This window comes from Procambarus clarkii, chromosome 53 (assembly GCF_040958095.1).
Source record: "Procambarus clarkii isolate CNS0578487 chromosome 53, FALCON_Pclarkii_2.0, whole genome shotgun sequence".
Taxonomy (NCBI): domain Eukaryota; kingdom Metazoa; phylum Arthropoda; class Malacostraca; order Decapoda; family Cambaridae; genus Procambarus; species Procambarus clarkii.
Window position 1 is genome coordinate 20,212,255 of NC_091202.1, and position 26,982 is coordinate 20,239,236.

The following is a 26,982-nucleotide window of genomic DNA, read 5'->3' on the forward strand; positions in this document are numbered from 1 at the left end:
TCCCATACTCATTCGCAGCTAAGCGTTACACCTTTGTTTATTGGTAGAATAATTCCCCTCTTGCTTGAAGCTGCTCAGGTCGCTAATACAGAGAGCAAGGGAGCTGACCTTTTCTGTGGAACTATATATAACAGTATAGTGTGGGGTGTGACGGGAAAGGGTTGGAGTGTAGATGTTCGGCAGTCCTCCAATGGCAGGTGTCAATGCCTGGTCACACTTACAAAAAAAATATAGACTGCTTGCCTGTTGTCTGTGTTAAGTGAGAGGGAGGAACACGTAAAACACAAGGTATGAACAATGAAACTTTAATATATTTACTTTAAACATAAATAAAAATAAAGACAAATCTCGGGGAAATGAATAGTGCAATTAAATAACAAAGATAAATGCAAAAACAATGTGAGACAAAATAGTAAATGGTAAAATGGTGCTGAGAATATTGGCTATGGCTGAGACCTCCCTTAGTATACAGAAGCCAGAGAACTTAGTATGCCAGAGAGAGATGTCAACTCTTAGAGCACAAAGAATATTCTGAAGTTGATGGCTGGTCCAAGCTCAGACATCGACTCAGGTAGATGGCGCTGAAGTGCAGGGTGCAGGTGTGCAGTCGGCGAGTCACCAATCAGGAGCAGGCAGGCTGGGATGGGTAGTTGGCTGGTTGATGACGAGCTGGCGTGGAGGGTGTGTGGAGTTGGGGGTTTTGGGTACATTTTGCCTCCTGGTCAAAACGTTTTCTGCTACTGGTGACTTATCTTGAATGTAGCATCTTATACTTGTAGACTGGACGTAACTTTAGTTAGGGAAGAGCAGGCTCAATCTCTCTTGAAAGAGATTATCGTCACAGGGGTCAGTACTAGCAGCCACACAAGCAGAGTATAGTGTGGGGTCAGTACTAGCAGCCACACTAGCAGAGTATAGTGTGGGGTCAGTACTAGCAGCCACACTAGCAGAGTATAGTGTGGGGTCAGTACTAGCAGCCACACTAGCAGAGTATAGTGTGGGGTCAGTACTAGCAGCCACACTAGCAGAGTATAGTGTGGGGTCAGTACTAGCAGCCACACTAGCAGAGTATAGTGTGGGGTCAGTACTAGCAGCCACACTAGCAGAGTATAGTGTGGGGTCAGTACTAGCAGCCACACTAGCAGAGTATAGTGTGGGGTCAGTACTAGCAGCCACACTAGCAGAGTATAGTGTGGGGTCAGTACTAGCAGCCACACTAGCAGAGTATAGTGTGGGGTCAGTACTAGCAGCCACACTAGCAGAGTATAGTGTGGGGTCAGTACTAGCAGCCACACTAGCAGAGTATAGTGTGGGGTCAGTACTAGCAGCCACACTAGCAGAGTCAGCGTTGTCAGCCTCGTGGCAACCTTACACAAAGCTTGGCGTCATGTTCCCGCCTTTTTGCAAGTGAGAAGTTTCGCGCCAGAATTCCCGCGTGTTGACCGGGGTTTACCATGCGTTCACCGTCGGTTGCTGGGGTCGCCATGCGTTCACCGGGGGATGCTGGGGTCGCCATGCGTTCACCGGGGGATGCTGGGGTCGCCATGCGTTCACCGGGGGATGCTGGGGTCGCCATGCGTTCACCGGGGGATGCTGGGGTCGCCATGCGTTCACCGGGGGATGCTGGGGGTGTGGGGGTAGCCATGGCGAGGATCAGCTTACCGGCAGTGTGAAGGATAGTGTTCTCTCCCTGAGCGGCGGAAACGTTCAGTGTCTCGCCCCGTCTTGATGCCGCCTCATCTTGTCAACAACGTCTTCATGCTCTGCTTCTTAATAGTGTATAGTGGTCTGGTTTATTTGTTGAGTCGTTCATGTGCCCTTGATCATTGTACGGTGTACTTCTCTTTAGTAAACCCCAGCCACTGTGACTGGACGGTAGAGCGACGGTCTCGCTTCATGCGGGTCGGCGTTCAATCCCCGGACCGTCCAAGTGGTTGGGCACCATTCCTTTCCCTTCGTCCCATCCCAAATCCTTATCCTGATCCCTTCCAAGCGTTATAAAGTGGTAATGGCCTGGCGCTTTCCCCCCCTGATAATTCAAACATAATGCTGCTTATTAAGGCCGTTGACTCACGGGATAGGAATGTCCCTTCTACTTCCAGCTAAGTGGGTTGCATTGAGAAGACAAATAAGAGGCATAACTGCACGTGGAATACAAATATCACCTGGAGACTAGTTGAAGGAATAGTGAAGATTGTATTCATGTGAAAGTGTTGAGACTTGTTTCTCATCCTTGCGGGTATTGTATGGCGGGGGGGGGGAGGCAGGGCCCCCCCCAATCTCACACACACACACACACACACACACACACACACACACACACACACACACACACACACACACACACACACACACACACACACACACACACACACACCGACCCCCAACACCTACCCACACCGCCCAAACCCCTCCCCCCCCCACCCAGGCCGCCCACACCCACACCCCTCCCCCCCTCAAACAGACCGCCCCCACCCCCTCCCCCCCACCACCCAGACCGCCCACACCCAGCTGGGGAGAGAGAGAGAGCGAGAGAGGGCGGCCGGCCCTCACAAGTGTCGCGGTGGTGGAGAGTGTGAGAGAGCCGCCCGCACCTCCACTCTTTAAGGCGCGTGTTGACTGGGGTTTTGAAGTGTCAGTCAGTGAGGGTTGTGACTGTAGGTGGGCCGCCCCCCCCCCATCCCCCCGCGCCTCTGTGGTTATAGTGATGACTGGAGTGGTGTGTAGTGTGTCTTAACTGTTGAGGTGAGTGTTGTATAGTGCTCCCAGTGTTGTATAGTGCTCCCAGTGTTGTAGAGTGCTCCCAGTGTTGTAGAGTGCTCCCAGTGTTGTATAGTGCTCCCACCACCACCAGTGTTGTAGAGTGCTCCCAGTGTTGTATAGTGCTCCCACCACCACCAGTGTTGTAGAGTGCTCCCAGTGTTGTAGAGTGCTCCCAGTGTTGTATAGTGCTCCCACCACCACCAGTGTTGTAGAGTGCTCCCACCACCACCAGTGTTGTAGAGTGCTCCCACCACCACCAGTGTTGTAGAGTGCTCCCACCACCACCAGTGTTGTAGAGTGCTCCCACCACCACCAGTGTTGTAGAGTGCTCCCACCACCACCAGTGTTGTAGAGTGCTCCCACCACCACCAGTGTTGTAGAGTGCTCCCACCACCACCAGTGTTGTAGAGTGCTCCCACCACCACCAGTGTTGTAGAGTGCTCCCACCACCACCAGTGTTGTAGAGTGCTCCCACCACCACCAGTGTTGTAGAGTGCTCCCACCACCACCACCAGTGTTGTATAGTGCTCCCACCACCACCAGTGTTGTAGAGTGCTCCCAGTGTTGTAGAGTGCTCCCAGTGTTGTATAGTGCTCCCACCACCACCAGTGTTGTAGAGTGCTCCCAGTGTTGTAGAGTGCTCCCAGTGTTGTATAGTGCTCCCACCACCACCAGTGTTGTAGAGTGCTCCCAGTGTTGTAGAGTGCTCCCACCACCACCACCAGTGTTGTAGAGTGCTCCCACCACCACCACCAGTGTTGTAGAGTGCTCCCACCACCACCACCAGTGTTGTAGAGTGCTCCCACCACCACCAGTGTTGTAGAGTGCTCCCAGTGTTGTATAGTGCTCCCACCACCACCACCAGTGTTGTATAGTGCTCCCACCACCACCACCAGTGTTGTAGAGTGCTCCCGCCACCACCACCAGTGTTGTATAGTGCTCCCAGTGTTGTATAGTGCTCCCACCACCACCACCAGTGTTGTATAGTGCTCCCAGTGTTGTATAGTGCTCCCACCACCACCACCAGTGTTGTATAGTGCTCCCACCACCACCACCAGTGTTGTATAGTGCTCCCAGTGTTGTATAGTGCTCCCACCACCACCACCAGTGTTGTATAGTGCTCCCACCACCACCACCACCAGTGTTGTAGAGTGCTCCCACCACCACCAGTGTTGTAGAGTGCTCCCAGTGTTGTATAGTGCTCCCACCACCACCACCAGTGTTGTATAGTGCTCCCACCACCACCAGTGTTGTAGAGTGCTCCCACCACCACCACCACCACCAGTGTTGTAGAGTGCTCCCACCACCACCAGTGTTGTAGAGTGCTCCCACCACCACCAGTGTTGTAGAGTGCTCCCACCACCACCAGTGTTGTAGAGTGCTCCCACCACCACCAGTGTTGTAGAGTGCTCCCACCACCACCAGTGTTGTAGAGTGCTCCCACCACCACCACCACCACCAGTGTTGTAGAGTGCTCCCACCACCACCAGTGTTGTAGAGTGCTCCCACCACCACCAGTGTTGTAGAGTGCTCCCACCACCACCAGTGTTGTAGAGTGCTCCCACCACCACCACCAGTGTTGTAGAGTGCTCCCACCACCACCAGTGTTGTAGAGTGCTCCCACCACCACCACCACCACCAGTGTTGTAGAGTGCTCCCACCACCACCACCACCACCAGTGTTGTAGAGTGCTCCCACCACCACCAGTGTTGTAGAGTGCTCCCACCACCACCAGTGTTGTAGAGTGCTCCCACCACCACCAGTGTTGTAGAGTGCTCCCACCACCACCAGTGTTGTAGAGTGCTCCCACCACCACCAGTGTTGTAGAGTGCTCCCACCACCACCAGTGTTGTAGAGTGCTCCCACCACCACCAGTGTTGTAGAGTGCTCCCACCACCACCAGTGTTGTAGAGTGCTCCCACCACCACCAGTGTTGTAGAGTGCTCCCAGTGTTGTATAGTGCTCCCACCACCACCAGTGTTGTAGAGTGCTCCCACCACCACCAGTGTTGTAGAGTGCTCCCAGTGTTGTATAGTGCTCCCACCACCACCACCACCAGTGTTGTAGAGTGCTCCCACCACCACCACCACCAGTGTTGTAGAGTGCTCCCACCACCACCACCACCCACCCACGACCCACCACCACCCACCCACGACCCACGACCACCCACCCACGACCACCCACCTCCACCCACCTCCACCACCCACCCACGACCCACCACCACCCACCACCACCACCACCCACCCACGACCCACGACCACCACCACCACCACCCACCCACGACCCACGACCACTCACCACCACCACCACCCACCCACGACCCACGACCACCACCACCACCACCACCCACCCACGACCCACGACCACCACCACCACCACCCACCCACGACCTACCACCACCCACCACCACCACCACCCACCCACGACCCACGACCACCACCACCACCACCACCCACCCACGACCCACGACCACCACCACCACCACCACCCACCCACGACCCACGACCACCACCACCACCACCCACCCACGACCTACCACCACCCACCACCACCACCACCCACCCACGACCACCACCACCACCCACCCACGACCCACGACCACCCACCACCACCACCACCCACCCACGACCACCCACCACCACCACCACCCACCCACGACCCACCACCACCCACCCACGTCCCACGACCACCACCACCACCACCACCCACCCACGACCCACCACCACCCACCACCACCACCACCCACCCACGACCCACCACCACCCACCACCACCACCACCCACCCACGACCCACGACCACCACCACCCACCCACGACCCACGACCACCCACCACCACCACCACCCACCCACGACCCACCACCACCCACCCACGTCCCACGACCACCCACCACCACCACCACCACCCACCCACGACCCACCACCACCCACCACCACCACCACCACCACCCACCCACGACCCACCACCACCCACCACCCACCCACGTCCCACCACCACCACCCACCACCACCACCACCCACCCACGACCCACGACCACCCACCACCACCACCACCCACCACCACCACCACCCACCCACGACCCACCACCACCCACCCACAACCACCCACCACCACCACCACCCACCCACGACCCACCACCACCCACCCACGTCCCACGACCACCCACCACCACCACCACCCACCCACGACCCACCACCACCCACCCACGTCCCACGACCACCCACCACCACCACCACCCACCCACGACCACCCACCACCACCACCACCACCCACCCACGACCCACCACCACCACCACCCACGTCCCACGACCACCCACCACCACCACCACCCACCCACGACCCACCACCACCACCACCCACGACCCACCACCACCCACCCACCACCACCCACCACTACCCACCCACGACTCACCACCACCTGCAGTAGCAGCAGCAGCAGCAGCAGCGGCGTCGTCGCCGCCGCCGCCGCCGCCGCCGCCGCCGCCGCCGCCGCCGCCGCCGCCGCCGCCGCCGCCGCCCTCCTCCTCCTCCTCCTCCTCCTCCGCTCCCACCAAGCCAACCCCACGCACCCTTGCTAGTGTGTCATCAGTGTGGCGGGCCCGTAACCTGGCCCACAGTTACCCTGGCTAGTGTGACCTAGCGTGAAGGCCTCACCTTACTACTAACTCACCCTTATCCTTGTCAAGTGTGCGCCGCCTCGCAAACTCCGTTAGGCTTATTGAGGTCACCCCTCCAGCGCCTGCCCTGTGCCAGGTGCCACCCACAACAGTCCTGGTTCCCACCTGCCAGGTGCCACCCACAACAGTCCTGCCTCCCACCTGCCTCTTTACTGCTACCGGAAGACAGGCATCAGTTATGGGCCTGATAAAACTTGCCCCCCCCCCCCACACACACACACACACACATCTCATCCTGCTCGGGAATCGAACCCGGGACCATTTGGTGCGCGCACCAGCCTGTGGTCCAGGAGTGGTAGTAACTATAAGAACTGTTGATATAACGTAACAAACATGGACTGTTGCACCCCAATACGTCTACATTGTGTACTAGTAACTTTTCCTAGGCCTAATATGGTACACGCAGGCACTAAATTAGGCCTATAATTTAATTTGAGTCCTCATCAAAAGGGGATTCAAAGGCAAGAATAACAAATACTCATCCACAAAAAACTACCGTTCACCAACGCTCACCTCAGATTCTGCAACTTCGCTGCTCAACTGTTCTTTCCATTCCGAATCTGCGTGGATATTTCATCTCCCATTCGGTATGCTGTGTCTGGCCTCCTGTATCTGGCCTCCTGTGTCTGGCCTCCTGTATCTGGCCTCCTGTGTCTGGCCTCCTGTGTCTGGCCTCCTGTATCTGGCCTCCTGTGTCTGGCCTCCTGTATCTGGCCTGTACCACCGCCTAGTTTGTGTGTGTGTGTGTACTCACTTAGTTGTGCTTGCAGGGGTTGAGCTCTGGCTCTTTGGTCCCGCCTCTCAACCGTCAATCAACAGGTGTACAGGTTCCTGAGCCTACTGGGCTCTATCATATCTACACTTGAAACTGTGTATGGAGTCAGCCTCCACCACATCACTGCCTAATGCATTCCACCTGTTAACTACTCTGACACTGAAAAAGTTCTTTCTAACGTCCCTGTGGCTCATTTGGGTACTAAGTTTCCACCTGTGTCCCCTTGTTCGCGTACCACCCGTGCTGAAGAGTTTATCCTTTGTGTGTGGGAAGGGGGGGGGATTATAAAGTAACATAGTTGCTGTGCCATGTTAAGTTAAAAAAATTTAAATTTTGCCCCGAGGGGCGAGTTTATTGGGCAGCGCCACTCATCTTGTGAGTGGACATACCGCCATAGCAGCATGTACAACACTCCCCAATAGGAAGAAAACCCGCTGGGTTGTTCATCCTGTCACTTGTACCCAGACACAGCTGGAACTTAACCAGGCAAGGGGGTTATAGCACCCATGGGAGTGTTTACAGAGCCAGGGTGGGAAGCCATGGTTGCCGTAGCCCGCAGACCCCGGCCCGTCAACACCGCCCTTGTGGCGGGGTGGCCAGGCCAGCCGCTGGCAGCCGCGCCGCGCTCTCTCTAAATTGCATCTCCGCCGATGCATTAATTTTAATATTCAATTTGGTTGGAGGAAAATAACTTGCACTGAAGCTTGTTGTTTTTAAACTTACATCATTGTATATTTGGGTAATATTAATGATTTTTTTGCGATTGAAGATTATTGCATAATATAATAAGTACGAGTTTGAGTCAAGTTAATTTTGGCATCGTAAAATGAGGTCTCCGTAAGATAGGATAACCTCTGCATTAGCAGTGGTTATCCTGTCTTATCAAGCCAAAAAATAAATGCAATATATATTTTGCATTTATTTTACCCTAAATGCAAAAACACATATTAGACTTTAATATCTTAAATAAAGGGGATCCTTTTTATCTAATGAATTTCGGTTAAATTGCGGACTCGTAAGTCGGATACCAAGTTATCCGTCACATATACTGACAGGCCTGGTCGAGGACCGGGCCGCGGGGATGCTAAGCCCAGAAATCATCTCAAGATAACCTCAAGATAAGATAACGGTGTTGAGATCTGTACGTGGGTTGCTTGTCCCACCCACTCGCACTCACAGCCACCCACTCGCACTCGCAGCGACCCACTCGCACTCACAGCCACCCACTCGCACTCGCAGCCACCTACTCGCACTCACAGCCACCTACTCGCACTCACAGCCACCCACTCGCACTCACAGCCACCCACTCGCACTCACAGCCACCCACTCGCACTCACAGCCACCCACTCGCACTCACAGCCACCCACTCGCACTCACAGCCACCCACTCGCACTCACAGCCACCCACTCGCACTCACAGCCTCGCACTCGCAGCCACCCACTCGCACTCACAGCCACCCACTCGCACTCACAGCCACCCACTCGCACTCACAGCCACCCACTCGCACTCACAGCCTCGCACTCGCAGCCACCCACTCGCACTCACAGCCACCCACTCGCACTCACAGCCACCCACTCGCACTCACAGCCACCCACTCGCACTCACAGCCACCCACTCGCACTCACAGCCTCGCACTCGCAGCCACCCACTCGCAGCCACCCACTCGCAGCCACCCACTCGCAGCCACCCACTCGCAGCCACCCACTCGCACTCGCAGCCACCCACTCGCACTCGCAGCCACCCACTCGCACTCGCAGCCACCCACTCGCACTCGCAGCCACCCACTCGCACTCGCAGCCACCCACTCGCACTCGCAGCCACCCACTCGCACTCGCAGCCACCCACTCGCACTCGCAGCCACCCACTCGCACTCGCAGCCACCCACTCGCACTCGCAGCCACCCACTCGCACTCGCAGCCACCCACTCGCACTCGCAGCCACCCACTCCCACTCACCCAATAGGCTCAGGAACCTGTACACCTGTTGATTGACGGTTGAGAGGCGGGACCAAAGAGCCAGAGCTCAACCCCCGCAAGCACAACTAGTTGAGTACAACTAGGTGAGTACAGCCACCCACTCGCACTCACAGCCACCCACTCACACTCACAGCCACCCACTCACAGAGGACGCGTCCAACTGTCCGTCAAGGGGAACTATCCCCAACTTGTACAACTGCCGCTCGTCTGGCCTTATTGGACGGCTGTTATGTTCAGCTAATGTTCTGCACCCCATTACTATCCTGTGAGTGGTGGTGGACCCCATGTCCCCCATCCTGTGAGTGGTGGTGGTGGACCCCATGTCCCCCATCCTGTGAGTGGTGGTGGTGGACCCCCATGTCCCCCATCCTGTGAGTGGTGGTGGACCCCATGTCCCCCATCCTGTGAGTGGTGGTGGACCCCATGTCCCCCATCCTGTGAGTGGTGGTGGTGGACCCCATGTCCCCCATCCTGTGAGTGGTGGTGGTGGACCCCATGTCCCCCATCCTGTGAGTGGTGGTGGTGGACCCCATGTCCCCCATCCTGTGAGTGGTGGTGGTGGACCCCATGTCCCCCATCCTGTGAGTGGTGGTGGTGGACCCCATGTCCCCCATCCTGTGAGTGGTGAACCCCATGTCCCCCATCCTGTGAGTGGTGGTGGTGGACCCCCATGTCCCCCATCCTGTGAGTGGTGAACCCCATGTCCCCCATCCTGTGAGTGGTGGTGGACCCCATGTCCCCCATCCTGTGAGTGGTGGTGGTGGACCCCCATGTCCCCCATCCTGTGAGTGGTGAACCCCATGTCCCCCATCCTGTGAGTGGTGGTGGTGGACCCCATGTCCCCCATCCTGTGAGTGGTGGTGGACCCCATGTCCCCCATCCTGTGAGTGGTGGTGGTGGACCCCATGTCTCCCATCCTGTGAGTGGTGGTGGACCCCATGTCCCCCATCCTGTAAGTGGGTGGGGGGTGGGGGGGTGTGGACCCCATATTCATCTTACGAGTCATCAACAAGACCAAACACAGTGAAAGGCTCAGTTCACCACACTGTCAATACGCCACTATGGCGGCTCTCATTCTCATATCAGACAAAAATACTTGTTGCATCTTTGTGTCATCCTTTGCAGACAATGCAAAAATCAACATGAATATTAGTACTGTAGAAGACATTAAAAAACTACCAGGCTATATCATTTAAGTCGATTGGGCATGGGAAAATAATATGATGTTTACACAGAAGATCTGCTCATAGAAGATCTGCTCATAGAAGATCTGCTCATAGAAGATCTGCTCATAGAAGGACAATAGCATGTAAAAGATGTGGGAATAATGCCGTAAGTGAAATAGAGAGCAATTCTAAATCATTTTTATCTTGTGCAAAATTTAGAACAAAACCGGCACCTAACATTGGGCCCTTGTGCAAGGGTGATGAAATTTTCACAGAAGACACAACCCTTCCTCAGACCGAGTCCATTCCATCCAGCGCTCGACCCCAAACACGCATTCAGGAATTATTTAACATGCTTTTTAGTCAAAAATGATAATCTTCTCAAATATAAATTAATATTGTTATATATTAACATAATGTGTAGACTTAGGTATTGGTTAAGTTAGGTGTTTAGGTTCTGTTGGCGATAATATGTATTTGTTGTCCGTGGGTGAAGCATGTTAACCTAACCTACCATACGAGTAATTATACTTAAAAATTTAATATATTTTAATATTAATATAGAAATGAGAACAAATCTATTTTTAATACACAATACGTTAAAACTGGTGAATGGTCCGCTGCCCTTACCCCCCCCCCCCCCCCCGGTCTTACTGTCAGTGCTGGCTGTACCTGTGGCTGAAGCAAGGTTGTTGAGCGAGGTAACCCGGGTAATTACCCGACTACCCCACAGTTAGGTGCGGCCAGGAGTGACGACGGAGCGAGTCCGTAGAATTACCCAAAGCTACCAAATGTTACCCAAAGCCTCAGAATTACGTAAGTAAGGAAGAAATATGGTATTCTCGCTATAATGTTGGTGCTGAAGGCAGAACACGAACAAACTCTGACGTGATCTCATTTCATAACGAAATGAAATGTAAATATGTGGCAGGTTACGCCATAGGAAGTCGACGATCCGAGCGCCAATGTTGTGGAGCGACTCATCCCATGGCGCCACTTGCCACGTGTCGACTTAGAATTTCGGTATGAAATAAGATTATTTCAGAGTACAAGTACATTTGTCCCATGTTGTGAATTGAGCACCAACACCACACTAGTAAGGAAGCATACTATATTTCTTCATTATTTACGTAATACCAGGAGGCTTTGTGGTAACATTTGGGCAGTTCTGGTGACCAGCCGCGGAGCCTCAGCCCCGATGGTGGTGTATACGGGATTATATACTCCACAGGACCCCGGGTCTGTACAGGACCCCGGGTCTGTACAGGACCCCGGGTCTGTACAGGACCCCCGGGTCTGTACAGGACCCCGGGTCTGTACAGGACCCCGGGTCTGTACAGGACCCCCGGGTCTGTACAGGACCCCCGGGTCTGTACAGGACCCCCGGGTCTGTACAGGACCCCCGGGTCTGCACAGGACCCCCGGGTCTGTACAGGACCCCGGGTCTGCACAGGACCCCGGGTCTGCACAGGACCCCCGGGTCTGTACAGGACCCCCGGGTCTGTACAGGACCCCCGGGTCTGCACAGGACCCCCGGGTCTGCACAGGACCCCGGGTCTGCACAGGACCCTGGGTCTGCACAGGACCCCGGGTCTGCACAGGACCCCGGGTCTGCACAGGACCCCCATGTTGTGAATTGAGCACCAACACCACACTAGTAAGGAAGTCTAGTACCACACTAGTACAGACCCCCGGGTCTGTACAGGACCCCCGGGTCTGTACAGGACCCCCGGGTCTGTACAGGACCCCCGGGTCTGTACAGGACCCCGGGTCTGCACAGGACCCCGGGTCTGCACAGGACACCGGGTCTGTACAGGACCCCGGGTCTGCACAGGACCCCCGGGTCTGTACAGGACCCCGGGTCTGCACAGGACCCCCGGGTCTGCACAGGACCCCCGGGTCTGTACAGGACCCCCGGGTCTGTACAGGACCCCCGGGTCTGCACAGGACCCCCGGGTCTGCACAGGACCCCGGGTCTACACAGGACCCCGGGTCTGTACAGGACCCCGGGTCTGTACAGGACCCCGGGTCTGCACAGGACCCCGGGTCTGTACAGGACCCCCGGGTCTGCACAGGACCCCGGGTCTGTACAGGACCCCCGGGTCTGCACAGGACCCTGGGTCTCCACAGGACCCCGGGTCTGCACAGGACCCTGGGTCTCCACAGGACCCTGGGTCTTCACAGGACCCTGGGTCTGCACAGGACCCCGGGTCTGCACAGGACCCTGGGTCTCCACAGGACCCCGGGTCTGCACAGGACCCCGGGTCTGCACAGGACCCCGGGTCTGCACAGGACCCCGGGTCTGCACAGGACCCTGGGTCTGCACAGGACCCTGGGTCTTCACAGGACCCTGGGTCTGCACAGGACCCCGGGTCTGCACAGGACCCCGGGTCTGCACAGGACCCCGGGTCTGCACAGGACCCCGGGTCTGCACAGGACCCTGGGTCTGCACAGGACCCTGGGTCTTCACAGGACCCTGGGTCTGCACAGGACCCCTGGGTCTGTACAGGACCCCGGGTCTGCACAGGACCCCCGGGTCTGCACAGGACCCCGGGTCTGTACAGGACCCCGGGTCTGTACAGGACCCCCGGGTCTGCACAGGACCCTGGGTCTGCACAGGACCCTGGGTCTGCACAGGACCCCCGGGTCTGTACAGGACCCCGGGTCTGCACAGGACCCCGGGTCTTCACAGGACCCTGGGTCTTCACAGGACCCTGGGTCTGCACAGGACCCCGGGTCTGCACAGGACCCCCGGGTCTTCACAGGACCCTGGGTCTGCACAGGACCCCGGGTCTGCACAGGACCCTGGGTCTTCACAGGACCCTGGGTCTGCACAGGACCCTGGGTCTGTACAGGACCCCGGGTCTGTACAGGACCCCGGGTCTTCACAGGACCCTGGGTCTGCACAGGACCCCGGGTCTTCACAGGACCCCGGGTCTGTACAGGACCCCGGGTCTGTACAGGACCCCGGGTCTTCACAGGACCCTGGGTCTTCACAGGACCCTGGGTCTGCACAGGACCCCGGGTCTGCACAGGACCCCCGGGTCTTCACAGGACCCTGGGTCTGTACAGGACCCCGGGTCTGTACAGGACCCCGGGTCTTCACAGGACCCCGGGTCTGCACAGGACCCCGGGTCTGTACAGGACCCCGGGTCTTCACAGGACCCTGGGTCTGTACAGGACCCCGGGTCTGTACAGGACCCCGGGTCTTCACAGGACCCCGGGTCTGCACAGGACCCCGGGTCTGTACAGGACCCCGGGTCTTCACAGGACCCTGGGTCTGTACAGGACCCCGGGTCTGTACAGGACCCCGGGTCTGTACAGGACCCTGGGTCTTCACAGGACCCCGGGTCTGCACAGGACCCCGGGTCTGCACAGGACCCCGGGTCTGCACAGGACCCCGGGTCTGCACAGGACCCCGGGTCTTCACAGGACCCTGGGTCTGCACAGGACCCCGGGTCTGCACAGGAATCTTACAAATCAGGTTTTTTCGTGTGATTTACCTGTTTGTTGTGTCAGGAGTTTTTGTACTTGGTGACACACTTAAGAACGAGCTTCCATGGGAACCTGATCCTCCAGGTTGTTGGGTATGTACAACCTACAGCGGGGGTCAGGTCAGGTCACAGTGGTCAGGTATAGTCCCACTCAACACCACCACCAACAAGACCACCACCACCACCAGCAGCAGCAGCAGCGAGGGGCAGGGACAGCAGCAGCAGCAGCAGCAGCGAGGGGCAGGGACAGCAGCAGCAGCAGCGAGGGGCAGGGACAGCAGCAGCACCAGCGAGGGGCAGGGACAGCAGCAGCAGCAGCAGCAGCAGCGAGGGGCAGGGACAGCAGCAGCAGCAGCGAGGGGCAGGGACAGCAGCAGCACCAGCGAGGGGCAGGGACAGCAGCACCAGCGAGGGGCAGGGACAGCAGCACCAGCGAGGGGCAGGGACAGCAGCAGCAGCAGCGAGGGGCAGGGACAGCAGCAGCACCAGCGAGGGGCAGGGACAGCAGCACCAGCGAGGGGCAGGGACAGCAGCAGCAGCGAGGGGCAGGGACAGCAGCAGCACCAGCGAGGGGCAGGGACAGCAGCAGCAGCAGCGAGGGGCAGGGACAGCAGCAGCACCAGCGAGGGGCAGGGACAGCAGCAGCAGCAGCAGCGAGGGGCAGGGACAGCAGCAGCAGCGAGGGGCAGGGACAGCAGCAGCAGCAGCGAGGGGCAGGGACAGCAGCAGCAGCGAGGGGCAGGGACAGCAGCAGCAGCAGCGAGGGGCAGGGACAGCAGCAGCAGCGAGGGGCAGGGACAGCAGCAGCAGCAGCGAGGGGCAGGGACAGCAGCAGCAGCAGCAGCGAGGGGCAGGGACAGCAGCAGCAGCGAGGGGCAGGGACAGCAGCAGCAGCGAGGGGCAGGGACAGCAGCAGCACCAGCGAGGGGCAGGGACAGCAGCAGCACCAGCGAGGGGCAGGGACAGCAGCAGCACCAGCGAGGGGCAGGGACAGCAGCAGCACCAGCGAGGGGCAGGGACAGCAGCAGCAGCAGCGAGGGGCAGGGACAGCAGCAGCAGCAGCGAGGGGCAGGGACAGCAGCAGCACCAGCGAGGGGCAGGGACAGCAGCAGCACCAGCGAGGGGCAGGGACAGCAGCAGCACCAGCGAGGGGCAGGGATAGCAGCACCAGCGAGGGGCAGGGACAGCAGCACCAGCGAGGGGCAGGGACAGCAGCACCAGCGAGGGGCAGGGTCAGCAGCAGCACCAGCGAGGGGCAGGGTCAGCAGCAGCACCAGCGAGGGGCAGGGACAGCAGCAGCAGCGAGGGGCAGGGACAGCAGCAGCAGCAGCGAGGGGCAGGGACAGCAGCAGCACCAGCGAGGGGCAGGGACAGCAGCAGCAGCGAGGGGCAGGGACAGCAGCAGCAGCAGCGAGGGGCATGGACAGCAGCAGCAGCAGCGAGGGGCAGGGACAGCAGCAGCAGCAGCAGCGAGGGGCAGGGACAGCAGCAGCAGCAGCGAGGGGCAGGGACAGCAGCAGCAGCAGCGAGGGGCAGGGACAGCAGCAGCAGCAGCGAGGGGCAGGGACAGCAGCAGCAGCAGCGAGGGGCAGGGACAGCAGCAGCAGCAGCGAGGGGCAGGGACAGCAGCAGCAGCAGCGAGGGGCAGGGACAGCAGCAGCACCAGCGAGGGGCAGGGACAGCAGCAGCACCAGCGAGGGGCAGGGACAGCAGCAGCAGCAGCGAGGGGCAGGGACAGCAGCAGCAGCAAGGAAGGACCTCAGCTTTAGGCTGGTGTGGGCGACTTGGTGGTGTCCTAGAGGCCCCGTGCTACACTACCTCCCTCCCGCTACTACAACTTCTTGAATGGAACCCCTCCATCACCTCCCCCCCCCCTCCCCTCCCCTGCCCCCACCCCTACCCTGCCCCCACCCCTACCCTGCCCCCACCCCTCCCCTGCCCCCACCCCTCCCCTGCCCCCACCCCTCCCCTGCCCCCACCCCTACCCTGCCCCCACCCCTACCCTGCCCTCACCCCTACCCTGCCCCCACCCCTACCCTGCCCCCACCCCTACCCTCCCCTCCCCCCTACCCTCCCCTCCCCTCCCCACCCCTCCCCTGCCAACCCCTCCATCTCCCTGCTTGTCTCCTATTGGTCCCCGGTCCGTCTGTACTCTCCTAACTGTACTCGCCGATGTGTCGTTGCGGGGTTGAGCTTTAGGTGTTGGTCCCGCCTTCCTTGTGTCACTCACCTGCAGTACATACTGGCTGGTGTGGGTGGTCTGGTGAGCTGGACACTGCTCACAACAAGATTACAACATGTTGTGACAGCATTAGAACATTCTTGTCTCAGAATATTGAAAAGGACACAATGTCCAGTGCCTTATCTTCCCTGTGTACCCACCTAGTTGTGCTTGCGAAGGTTGAGCTCTGGCTCTTTGGTCCCGCCTTTCAACTGTCAATCAACAGGTGTACAGGTTCCTGAGCCTATCGGGCTCTATCATATCTACACTTGAAACTGTGTATGGAGTCAGCCTCCACCACATCACTTCCTAATGCATTCCATCCGTTAACAACTATGACACTGTAAAAGTTTTTTCTAACGTCTCTGTGATTCATCTGGGTACTCAGTTTCTACCTGTGTCCCCTTGTTCGCGTCCCACCAGTGTTAAACAGTTTATATTTATCTACCCTGTCGATTCCTCTCAGAATTTTGTAGGTAGTGATCATGTCTCCCCGAGCTCTCCTGTCTTCCAGCGACATGAGATGCACCCTCCCTTCTCTCACCCCCAGCACCCCCCCTCTAGGAAAGTGCGGGATGTTGCTATAGCAACGTCTGGCGCCGGCTCCGTGGATGCCAGCGGCCGCCACCACGTTTGTCTCCATGGAAATTAAGGATTTTGTTATGATAGATACGCTCGTGTTGCCCAATGTGTTCCACCAGGGCCACGGTGTGTGTGTACTCACCTAGTTGTGCTTGCAGGGCTTCACCTCTGCTCTTGCGGCCCGCCTCTCAACTGTCAATCAATCATCTGTTACTAACTATTTTTTACACACACACACACACACACACACACACACACACACACACACACACACACACACACACACACACACACACACACACACACACACACACACACACACACACTCTCTCACACACTGGAAGCAGCCCGTAACACCTGTCTAACCCCCAGGTACCTATTTATTGCTAGGTGAACAGGAGCATCAGGGTGAAAAAACTGCCCATTTGTTTTCCGCCATCGCCGGGGATCGAGCCCGGACCCTAAGATTACGAGTGCCAAGCGCTGCCCACTCAGCCACAGGCCCCCCTAGCCTGTGTGTGCGCGTGTGCGTGTGGCGGGGGGGGGGGGGGTGGTAGGAGGAGCGGTTGTAGCACTGATGAAATAGCAGCAGTTGGCCTTGTGTAGCGGTGGCGTGTGTAGGGGTGCGTGCGTGCGTGCGTGTGTGTGGGGGAGGCACTCGCCTGCTGTGGCACTCACTCGCGCCCAGTGTGACCTCGCGTCGGGGTCAATCATGTAGTTAAAGAGTCACGAGCTTCACGTTTGTGTGTGTGTCTCACATACGTGGCTCCATATCTCGGCCAGTAACTAGATAAATATTGGTGTTGTACGTCTGGTAATATTGTGGGGACCCGAAGCCTCGGAGAAGAGATATTAAGGCATGCAGGGAAGACCTAGTGGATTCTCCCTGAATAGTTGTACAAATTTTTAAATATGTGGAATGTAATGTAAGTATTTACACGAGTGGTGGTAGACTGGTAGGTGGAGGTATACTGGTAGTCTGGTGAGTGGTGGTATACTGGTAGCCTGGTCGGTGGTGGTATTCTGGTAGCCTGGTGAGGTGGTGGTATACTGGTAGCCTGGTCGGTGGTGGTATACTGGTAGCCTGGTGAGGTGGTGGTATACTGGTAGCCTGGTGAGGTGGTGGTATACTGGTAGCCTGGTGAGGTGGTGGTATACTGGTAGCCTGGTGAGGTGACCTGCTGAAGTAGGCTTTATTGCATTCAGCCTGGCTGCAGGCGATGAGTCACAATACCGTGGCTGAAGTATGTTGACCAGACCACACACTAGAAGGTGAAGGGACGACGACGATTCGGTCCGTCCTGGACTACAATCGACTTAAGAATGGTCCAGGACGGACCGAAACGTCGTCGTCCCTACACCTTCTAGTGTGTGGTTCAGCCTGGATCCTAATGATTTCCTGTCTGCGAGGGAAGCAGTGGGAAATTGCCGGGTGATCGTCGCTGCAGAGCAGACACCAGTGGGTTTTAGACTTGCAGATGGAGTCGTGGTGGGCAAAGTCTGCACTGCTGGACGGGGTGCTGACACTTGGTGGTGGGGAGGGAGTTGTCGTAGCGCAGAGAGCACTGTCGGAGCTCGTGGGATCGTTGCTGCTTCACTTGGAAGGGCGGAATCTTGATGCCGAAGCAGTGGAGACCGTGTGTGGCAGCCTGGCGCCAGATTCATGAAGCAGTTACGCAAGCACTTACGAACCTGTACAGCTATTCTCTATCTTTGGCGGGTTTGTTTGCAATTATTAAACAGTTAATGAGCTCCGAAGCACCAGGAGGCTGTTTATAACAATAACAACATTTGATCGGCAAGTTTTCATGCTTGTAAACTGTTTAATAGATATACCCAAAGCCGTCAAAGATTGAGGAAAGACGTACACGTTCGTAAGTACTTGCGTATCTGCTTCGTGAATCTGGCCCCAGGTTAGCCGCGGCTCAGACGGTGAAGGATATCTTCACGGTGGCCCGCTGCATGGTCGCCGTCGGTGTCGGGGCCGCACACAACATAACGTCCAGTACCCTCGAGGTTCGGAGTTTCCTCCTCAATGTTGGTAATGATCTCCGTTTGTTTTCGGTCAGCGATGCAGCGGCTGGTCCCGCTGATCAAGACTGTCCGGTCGGCGGTGTACTGAGGTGGGGAGAGAGAGGACACAGGTGCTGTACTTGGCCCAGTGCACCGCCATCGATTTTTTTTGATTTTTTCGAGGTCGTCCAGACACGAGAGAGAGCACAATGTTCTCTTCTTGACCCAGGTCGTGGGTGTTATGCTGGCGCCTTCTTATAGGGTCTTCAAGACGTTGATTTTGGTGAAAGAGTAAAGGGCAGCACCTCACAACACTGGCGGTGGGTCACACTGGTGGTGGGTCACACCGGTGGTGGTAGTGTGAATAGTTCCGTTATGAGTATTTCTGGCTGGTTATTCGACTTTTATGAGAATGTCTTCAAGAATATGTGCACTTCTTACATGTTGGTGTTGTGTAATATGCACATAATATGCTCAAGATAACCTCAAGATAATATATCCACTCCCAATTAAACCCAGATGTAACACCAGTCAGAGGGATACAAGCCCTAAAAGTGTGGGTGTGTGTGTGTATATATATATATATATATATATATATATATATATATATATATATATATATATATATATATATATATATATATATATATATATATATATATATTTATATATATATATATATATATATATATATATATAATATATATATATATATATATAATATTAGACATACACACACACAGGATGAGTCAGAAGAACGTGAAGAGATAATGACCAAACCACTCCATCAGAAGATGGAGAAACCACTCCATCAGATGATGGAGTGGTTCCTGTATTATCTGATGGATGGTTTGGTCATCTTGTATATATATTTGTGTGCGCGTCAAACCTGCGCATGAACCAATCCAACGATCCCACATTTAATTACGTTACCCGGAAGCCAGTATTTATCCAGGACTTTCTTCCCTGGCTCTAAACTTCTTTAAAATATATCCATTGTTTCGTGTTCTATTTAATGTTGATATATTTAAAACATTGTTCATATTTCCTTTGATATATCCTTTGGTCCATATACATTCTCATGAAAATATAATGAAATACTTTGATAAGTATTTTATAATATATTCACGAGAGAGGTTTCTCATTCCTGAGATTAATGTTGCTCTGTGTGTGTTACCCGTCCTCAGACCAAGTCCAATCCATCCAGCGGTCGACCCCACAGACGCATTCATTAATTTTAACATGCTGTTCATTCAAAACAAAACTTTTCTCAAATATAAATTAATATTAGCATATTGTGCATATTTAGTCATAGGTTATGTTAGGAGTTTAAGTTCTGTTGGCGATTATTTGTAGTACGTGGGTGAAGCATTTACAGCGTTGTGGTTCGAACACAAGTCGTCAGTGAAGCACTTGTTCCGGAAGTGTTCGGACGTCAGCAGTTGTGAGTCGTGTGTAAACCGTTTTTCATTTATAAACACCTGGGGGGTTGGCGGGTGGATGGAATGGTCTTTAGGCCTTTGTTTAGAGGACGGGCTGTTGTATGTGTTCAAGTTCATGTTCGGTACTGAGACTAAAAGTGAACACAGCCACACCTGCCTACACTGCCCACCACACCTGCCCACACTGCCCACCACACCTGCCCACACTGCCCACCACACCTGCCCACACTGCCCACCACACCTGCCCACCACACCTGCCCACCACACCTGCCCACCACACCTGCCCACCACACCTGCCCACACTGCCCACCACACCTGGAGCCACACCATGTGTGTTCTTCCACAGAAATACAGCCTTGAGAGAACACTAAGAACGCCTCTCCCCGCTCACACAGTTTTATCTAATCAAAGTTCACGTTTTTACAAGTCTTACGTTATTCCAAATAACATTACCTTCAATTTGGTGTTTTGAGTGAGGGTGGTGGTGTGTGCTGGAGGAGGTATACTTACAGTATTATTTGGTTAGGCGTACCGTAAATGAGATAAGCTGATAGGTGGGAGTAGTGAGGAATGAGGCGTGAGGGAGTGTATGAGGGAGGCGTGAGGGGGCGCATGAGGACTCACTAATCATGTTCTCACGCCAGGGCCAATATGGGTCACTCACTGAGGAGTGAGGTGGTGTGAGAAGTGTGAAATGTAACACTGCAGTGGCCTGGAGGCGTCCGGGGGCGTGTGTACCGTGCTGGAGATGAAGCGGTACACTAGTAGCACGTGAGGCGCCGTGATGGTACACCGGGCACTCACGGTACACCTCGAGTGCCAGTGTCTTTAAACTTGATGGTACACCTCGAGTGTCAGTGTCTTTAAACTACTGGTGCATCTGGAGTGCCAGTAGCCAAGGCCGTAGCCTGTCCCTAAACGGATGCAGCAGCCGTGTAAGGGCCGGTGACGGCGGCCCCTGGCACTGTGAGGGACACACAAGGACGGTGTAGGCCCCTAGCACTGTGAGGGACACACAAGGACGGTGTAGGCCCCTGGCACTGTGAGGGACACACAAGGACGGTGTAGGCCCCTGGCACTGTGAGGGACACACAAGGACGGTGTAGGCCCCTGGCACTGTGAGGGACACACAGGAACGGTGTAGGCCCCTGGCACTGTGAGAGGGACACAGGGATGGTGTAGGGTCCCTGGCACCACCAGGATGGGCTCTGCCTGCACCTGCACAAAAGACGACTCTGTGGAGGACTCGTCGCCCAAGGCCAAGACCAATGGCCATGTCCTGGAGAACGGTGGCCAACATGACGCAGGTGTGGCCCACAGCGGCCACCTCGGAGATGTGGCCCACAACGGCCACCTCGGAGATGTGGCCGGGTTGGCAGACGAGACCAACAACATCGGGAATGGCGTGGCGGTGTCGAACACGGATCCTCTTAAGCCCTGGAGGGAGCTGCAGCAGGCCAGCAGGAATAGTCTGCTAGTTCTGACGCCCCCTAACACCCCCGCCCCTCCACCTGCTCGTCCTGCTCAGCCCCCCCACCACCACACGGCGTCAGAGGAAGGTAGGTGTCTCCCGCCACACTTTTTGTTCACACACACACACACACGACACATTTACACCAAGATGTCAGAGTTACTGTATTGACCATATTGTGGCCTCGAGGGGGTACTATAGCATGCACGGGTCTTGTAACACCCATGCCCCCCCCCCCCTTAAGAGTTCACACCCAGGGAAGCCTTCTCCAAGAGGTCAGCCCAGATGACCTCCAGTTTATCTTGTTTATTGATTAAAAATTCCTGGGTTAGTCTTAGTCAGCATAGTTTCAAGTATGTAATATTTCATGCAAGGGAATTAGACTCCAGACTCTTTATGTGTAAACATCCCTGGTTCTTCCCCTTTTTGGCCAGGTCAGAGGTCAGCCACACACGTAATTAATAACTCCTCTCTTGAAGAGTGTATGGTGAATGTCAAACAAGCTTATTGAGATATTTCTTGAGTGTTTGTACACTCTTGGTGGGTAGCAACAGCAGATCTCCCCCTCCCCCTGTGGGGGTTGTATATATAGGTCCTGTAGGGACTTAGGGAACACAGAGTGCCGGACACCGGGGTCCAGAGAGGGGCTGTGAAGAAACACCTCAGCCAGGGAGAGACAGGTCTTAAGGTAATGTGTGTGATCTCTGAGGTTTTGTTCCATGTCCAAATTTCTTAACTTTTTGCCAGTGTTAGAGTAGGATTTATAAGTGTTGATTGACATAATTTTGGTCTTTAATAAACTCAGGATAAATTTCCCATCTGTGTCAATTGTTGAATCCTCTTAGCCTTTTGGATATAGTGGCTGACAACCGTTCTCATAATTAATGACAGTCATAGAAAGTACTCTCCAAGTCAAGCAATGTTTCTTGCCTCGTTGCTTGATATAGTTTCAATGGTCAAAGGCAGATGGTGGCAGCGTATTTAATCCTTGTGTTAGCATTTCCTTATTGGCAGTGTACCTTTGGTTCCGGTGTAACCATCATATGTCAGCTCATAACAGTGTTACCAAGTGCAACCAATGGGGAAGTGTTACTCAGGATAAGTAGTGTTTTCCATTATAGTGGTGTTCCATTATAGTGGTACATTTAAGTGGCGGTGTTATACACATAGAGCGGTGTTACGTTACAGTCTACCTTCTTCATGACTGTGGCCTCGAGGGGTACTATAGCATGCACGGGTCTACCATCTTCATGACTGTGGCCTCGAGGGGTACTATAGCATGCACGGGTCTACCATCTTCATGACTGTGGCCTCGAGGGGTACTATAGCATGCACGGGTCTACCTTCTTCGTGACTGTGGCCTCGAGGGGGTACTAGAGCATGCACGAGTCTACCTTCTTCGTGACTGTGGCCTCGAGGGGGTACTAGAGCATGCACGAGTCTACCATCTTCATGACTGTGGCCTCGAGGGGGTACTATAGCATGCACGGGTCTACCATCTTCATGACTGTGGCCTCGAGGGGTACTATAGCATGCACGGGTCTACCATCTTCATGACTGTGGCCTCGAGGGGTACTATAGCATGCACGGGTCTACCTTCTTCGTGACTGTGGCCTCGAGGGGGTACTAGAGCATGCACGAGTCTACCTTCTTCGTGACTGGCCTCGAGGGGGTACTAGAGCATGCACGAGTCTACCTTCTTCATGACTGTGGCCTCGAGGGGGTACTATAGCATGCACGGGTCTACCATCTTCATGACTGTGGCCTCGAGGGGGTACTATAGCATGCACGGGTCTACCTTAGTCACCGTGAGAAAGTAAACAACTCATTAGTTTAGTGAAAACTTTAATAAGATTGTTATTGTTAATGTTTCTATCAGTGACATTTATTAATACTAGAAACACACCTGGCATCAAACACCTGGTACACACGTGGCGTGATAAACCTGGTACACACCTGGCGTGATACACCTGGTAACACCTGGCGTGATACACCTGGTACACACCTGGCATGAAACACCTGGTACACACGTGGCGTGATACACCTGGTACACACGTGGCGTGATACACCTGGTAACACCTGGCGTGATACACCTGGTACACACCTGGCATGAAACACCTGGTACACACGTGGCGTGATACACCTGGTACACACGTGGCGTGATACACCTGGTAACACCTCAGTGACCTTACACCTCAGTGACCTTACACCACAGTGACCTTACACCTCAGTGACCTTACACCACAGTGACCTTACACCTCAGTGACCTTACACCACAGTGACCTTACACCAGTGACCTTACACCAGTGACCTTACACCACAGTGACCTTACACCACAGTGACCTTACACCTCAGTGACCTTACACTACAGTGACCTTACACCAGTGACCTTACACCACAGTGACCTTACACCTCAGTGACCTTACACCACAGTGACCCTACACCAGTGACCTTACACCAGTGACCTTACACCTCAGTGACCTTACACTACAGTGACCTTACACCAGTGACCTTACACCACAGTGACCTTACACCACAGTGACCTTACACCTCAGTGATCTTACACCACAGTGACCTCACACCAGTGACCTTACACCAGTGACCTTACACCTCAGTGACCTTACACCAGTGACCTTACACTACAGTGACCTTACACTACAGTGACCTTACACTACAGTGACCTTACACCACAGTGACCTTACACCACAGTGACCTTACACCTCAGTGACCTTACACCACAGTGACCTTACACCTCAGTGACCTTACACCTCAGTGACCTTACGCCAGTGACCTTACACCAGTGACCTTACACTACAGTGACCTTACACCACAGTGACCTTACACCAGTGACCTTACACCACAGTGACCTTACACCACAGTGACCCTACACTACAGTGACCTACACCTCAGTGACCTTACACCACAGTGACCTTACACCACAGTGACTTTACACCTCAGTGACCTTACACCACAGTGACCTTACACCAGTGACCTTACACCTCAGTGACCTTACACTACAGTGACCTTACACCAGTGACCTTACACCACAGTGAGCTTACACCTCAGTGACCTTACACCACAGTGACCCTACACCAGTGACCTTACACCAGTGACCTTACACCAGTGACCTTACACCTCAGTGACCTTACACTACAGTGACCTTACACCAGTGACCTTACACCAGTGACCTTACACCACAGTGACCTTACACCACAGTGACCTTACACCTCAGTGACCTTACACCACAGTGACCTCACACCAGTGACCTTACACCACAGTGACCTTACACCAGTGACCTTACACCTCAGTGACCTTACACCAGTGACCTTACACTACAGTGACCTTACACTACAGTGACCTTACACCAGTGACCTTACACCACAGTGACCTTACACCTCAGTGACCTTACACCACAGTGACCTTACACCTCAGTGACCTTACACCAGTGACCTTACACCACAGTGACCTTACACTACAGTGACCTTACACCTCAGTGACCTTACACCACAGTGACCTTACACCACAGTGACTTTACACCTCAGTGACCTTACACCACAGTGACCTTACACCAGTGACCTTACACCACAGTGACCTTACACCAGTGACCTTACACTACAGTGACCTTACACCACAGTGACCTTACACCACAGTGACCTTACACCAGTGACCTTACACCAGTGACCTTACACCACAGTGACCTTACACCAGTGACCTTACACCACAGTGACCTTACACCTCAGTGACCTTACACCACAGTGACCTTACACCAGTGACCTTACACCAGTGACCTTACACTACAGTGACCTTACACTACAGTGACCTTACACCACAGTGACCTTACACCAGTGACCTTACACCACAGTGACCTTACACCAGTGACCTTACACTACAGTGACCTTACACCACAGTGACCTTACACCAGTGACCTTACACCACAGTGACCTTACACCACAGTGACCTTACACTACAGTGACCTTACACCACAGTGACCTTACACCACAGTGACCCTACACCAGTGACCTTACACCACAGTGACCTTACACCACAGTGACCTTACACTACAGTGACCTTACACCACAGTGACCTTACACCAGTGACCTTACACCACAGTGACCTTACACCTCAGTGACCTTACACCACAGTGCCCTTACACCAGTGACCTTACACCACAGTGACCTTACACCACAGTGACCTTACACTACAGTGACCTTACACCTCAGTGACCTTACACCACAGTGACCTTACACCACAGTGACCTTACACCACAGTGACCTTACACCACAGTGACCCTACACCAGTGACCTTACACCACAGTGACCTTACACCAGTGACCTTACACCACAGTGACCTTACACCACAGTGACCTTTCACCACAGTGACCTTACACCAGTGACCTTACACCACAGTGACCTTACACCACAGTGACCTTACACCACAGTGACCTTACACTACAGTGACCTTACACCACAGTGACCTTACACCAGTGACCTTACACCACAGTGACCTTACACCACAGTGACCTTACACCAGTGACCTTACATTACAGTGACCTTACACCACAGTGACCTTACACCAGTGACCTTACACCTCAGTGACCTTACACCACAGTGACCTTACACCACAGTGACCTTACACCTCAGTGACCTTACACCACAGTGACCTTACACCAGTGACCCTACACCACAGTGACCTTACACTACAGTGACCTTACACCACAGTGACCCTACACCAGTGACCTTACACCACAGTGACCTTACACCAGTGACCTTACACCACAGTGACCTTACACCACAGTGACCTTACACCAGTGACCTTACACCACAGTGACCTTACACCAGTGACCTTACACCACAGTGACCTTACACCTCAGTGACCTTACACCACAGTGACCTTACACCACAGTGACCTTACACCACAGTGATCTTACACCAGTGACCTTACACCTTAGTGACCTTACACCACAGTGACCCTACACCAGTGACCTTACACCACAGTGACCTTACACCACAGTGATGATTCTTGATAGTTCTCTTAATTCCGCCATTTTTTCGTATTAAATTCTGTACTGACGCAAAGTGTGTCAGTAATTCTACTGCGAGTTTACATACAGTCTAGTCTACGTCAGCATGTGGAGTCGACTTCCACCGGTGCTGTAGACGAGCCTAAGCCTACCACTGGTAACGTGTGGCCGAGCCTAAGCCTACCACTGGTAACGTGTGGCCGAGCCTAAGCCTACCACTGGTAACGTGTGGCCGAGCCTAAGCCTACCACTGGTTACGTGTAGCCGAGCCTAAGCCTACCACTGGTAACATGTAGACGAGCCTAAGCCTACCACTGGTAACGTGTGGCCGAGCCTAAGCCTGTAACACGGGTTAGGTTCCTCTCTCTTTTCTTCTTTCTACT

At 54.7% G+C, this 26,982-nt stretch overlaps 1 protein-coding gene across 10 annotated transcripts in view; it reads left to right on the plus strand.

Annotated features, from left to right (window-relative positions):
* Positions 1-26,982, plus strand: part of LOC123767091 (adenylyl cyclase-associated protein 1) — a 148,868-nt gene that overhangs the window by 24,446 nt on the left and 97,440 nt on the right. Inside the window, exon 2 of one of the 10 annotated variants that reach the window (XR_011222770.1) lies at positions 20,753-21,311. The exons of 4 other annotated variants lie outside the window; for them this stretch is intronic. Coding sequence is in view for 4 of the 6 variants with exons in the window: in XM_045756587.2 (XP_045612543.1) it covers positions 21,310-21,667 (358 nt within the window). In the remaining 2 variants the exon portion in view is untranslated. Of the gene's footprint in view, positions 1-2,727; positions 2,746-20,752; positions 21,668-26,982 lie in introns of those variants that run through there. 5 more of the 10 variants (XM_069304755.1, XM_045756587.2, XM_045756590.2 and 2 more) reach the window with 5 other exon arrangements.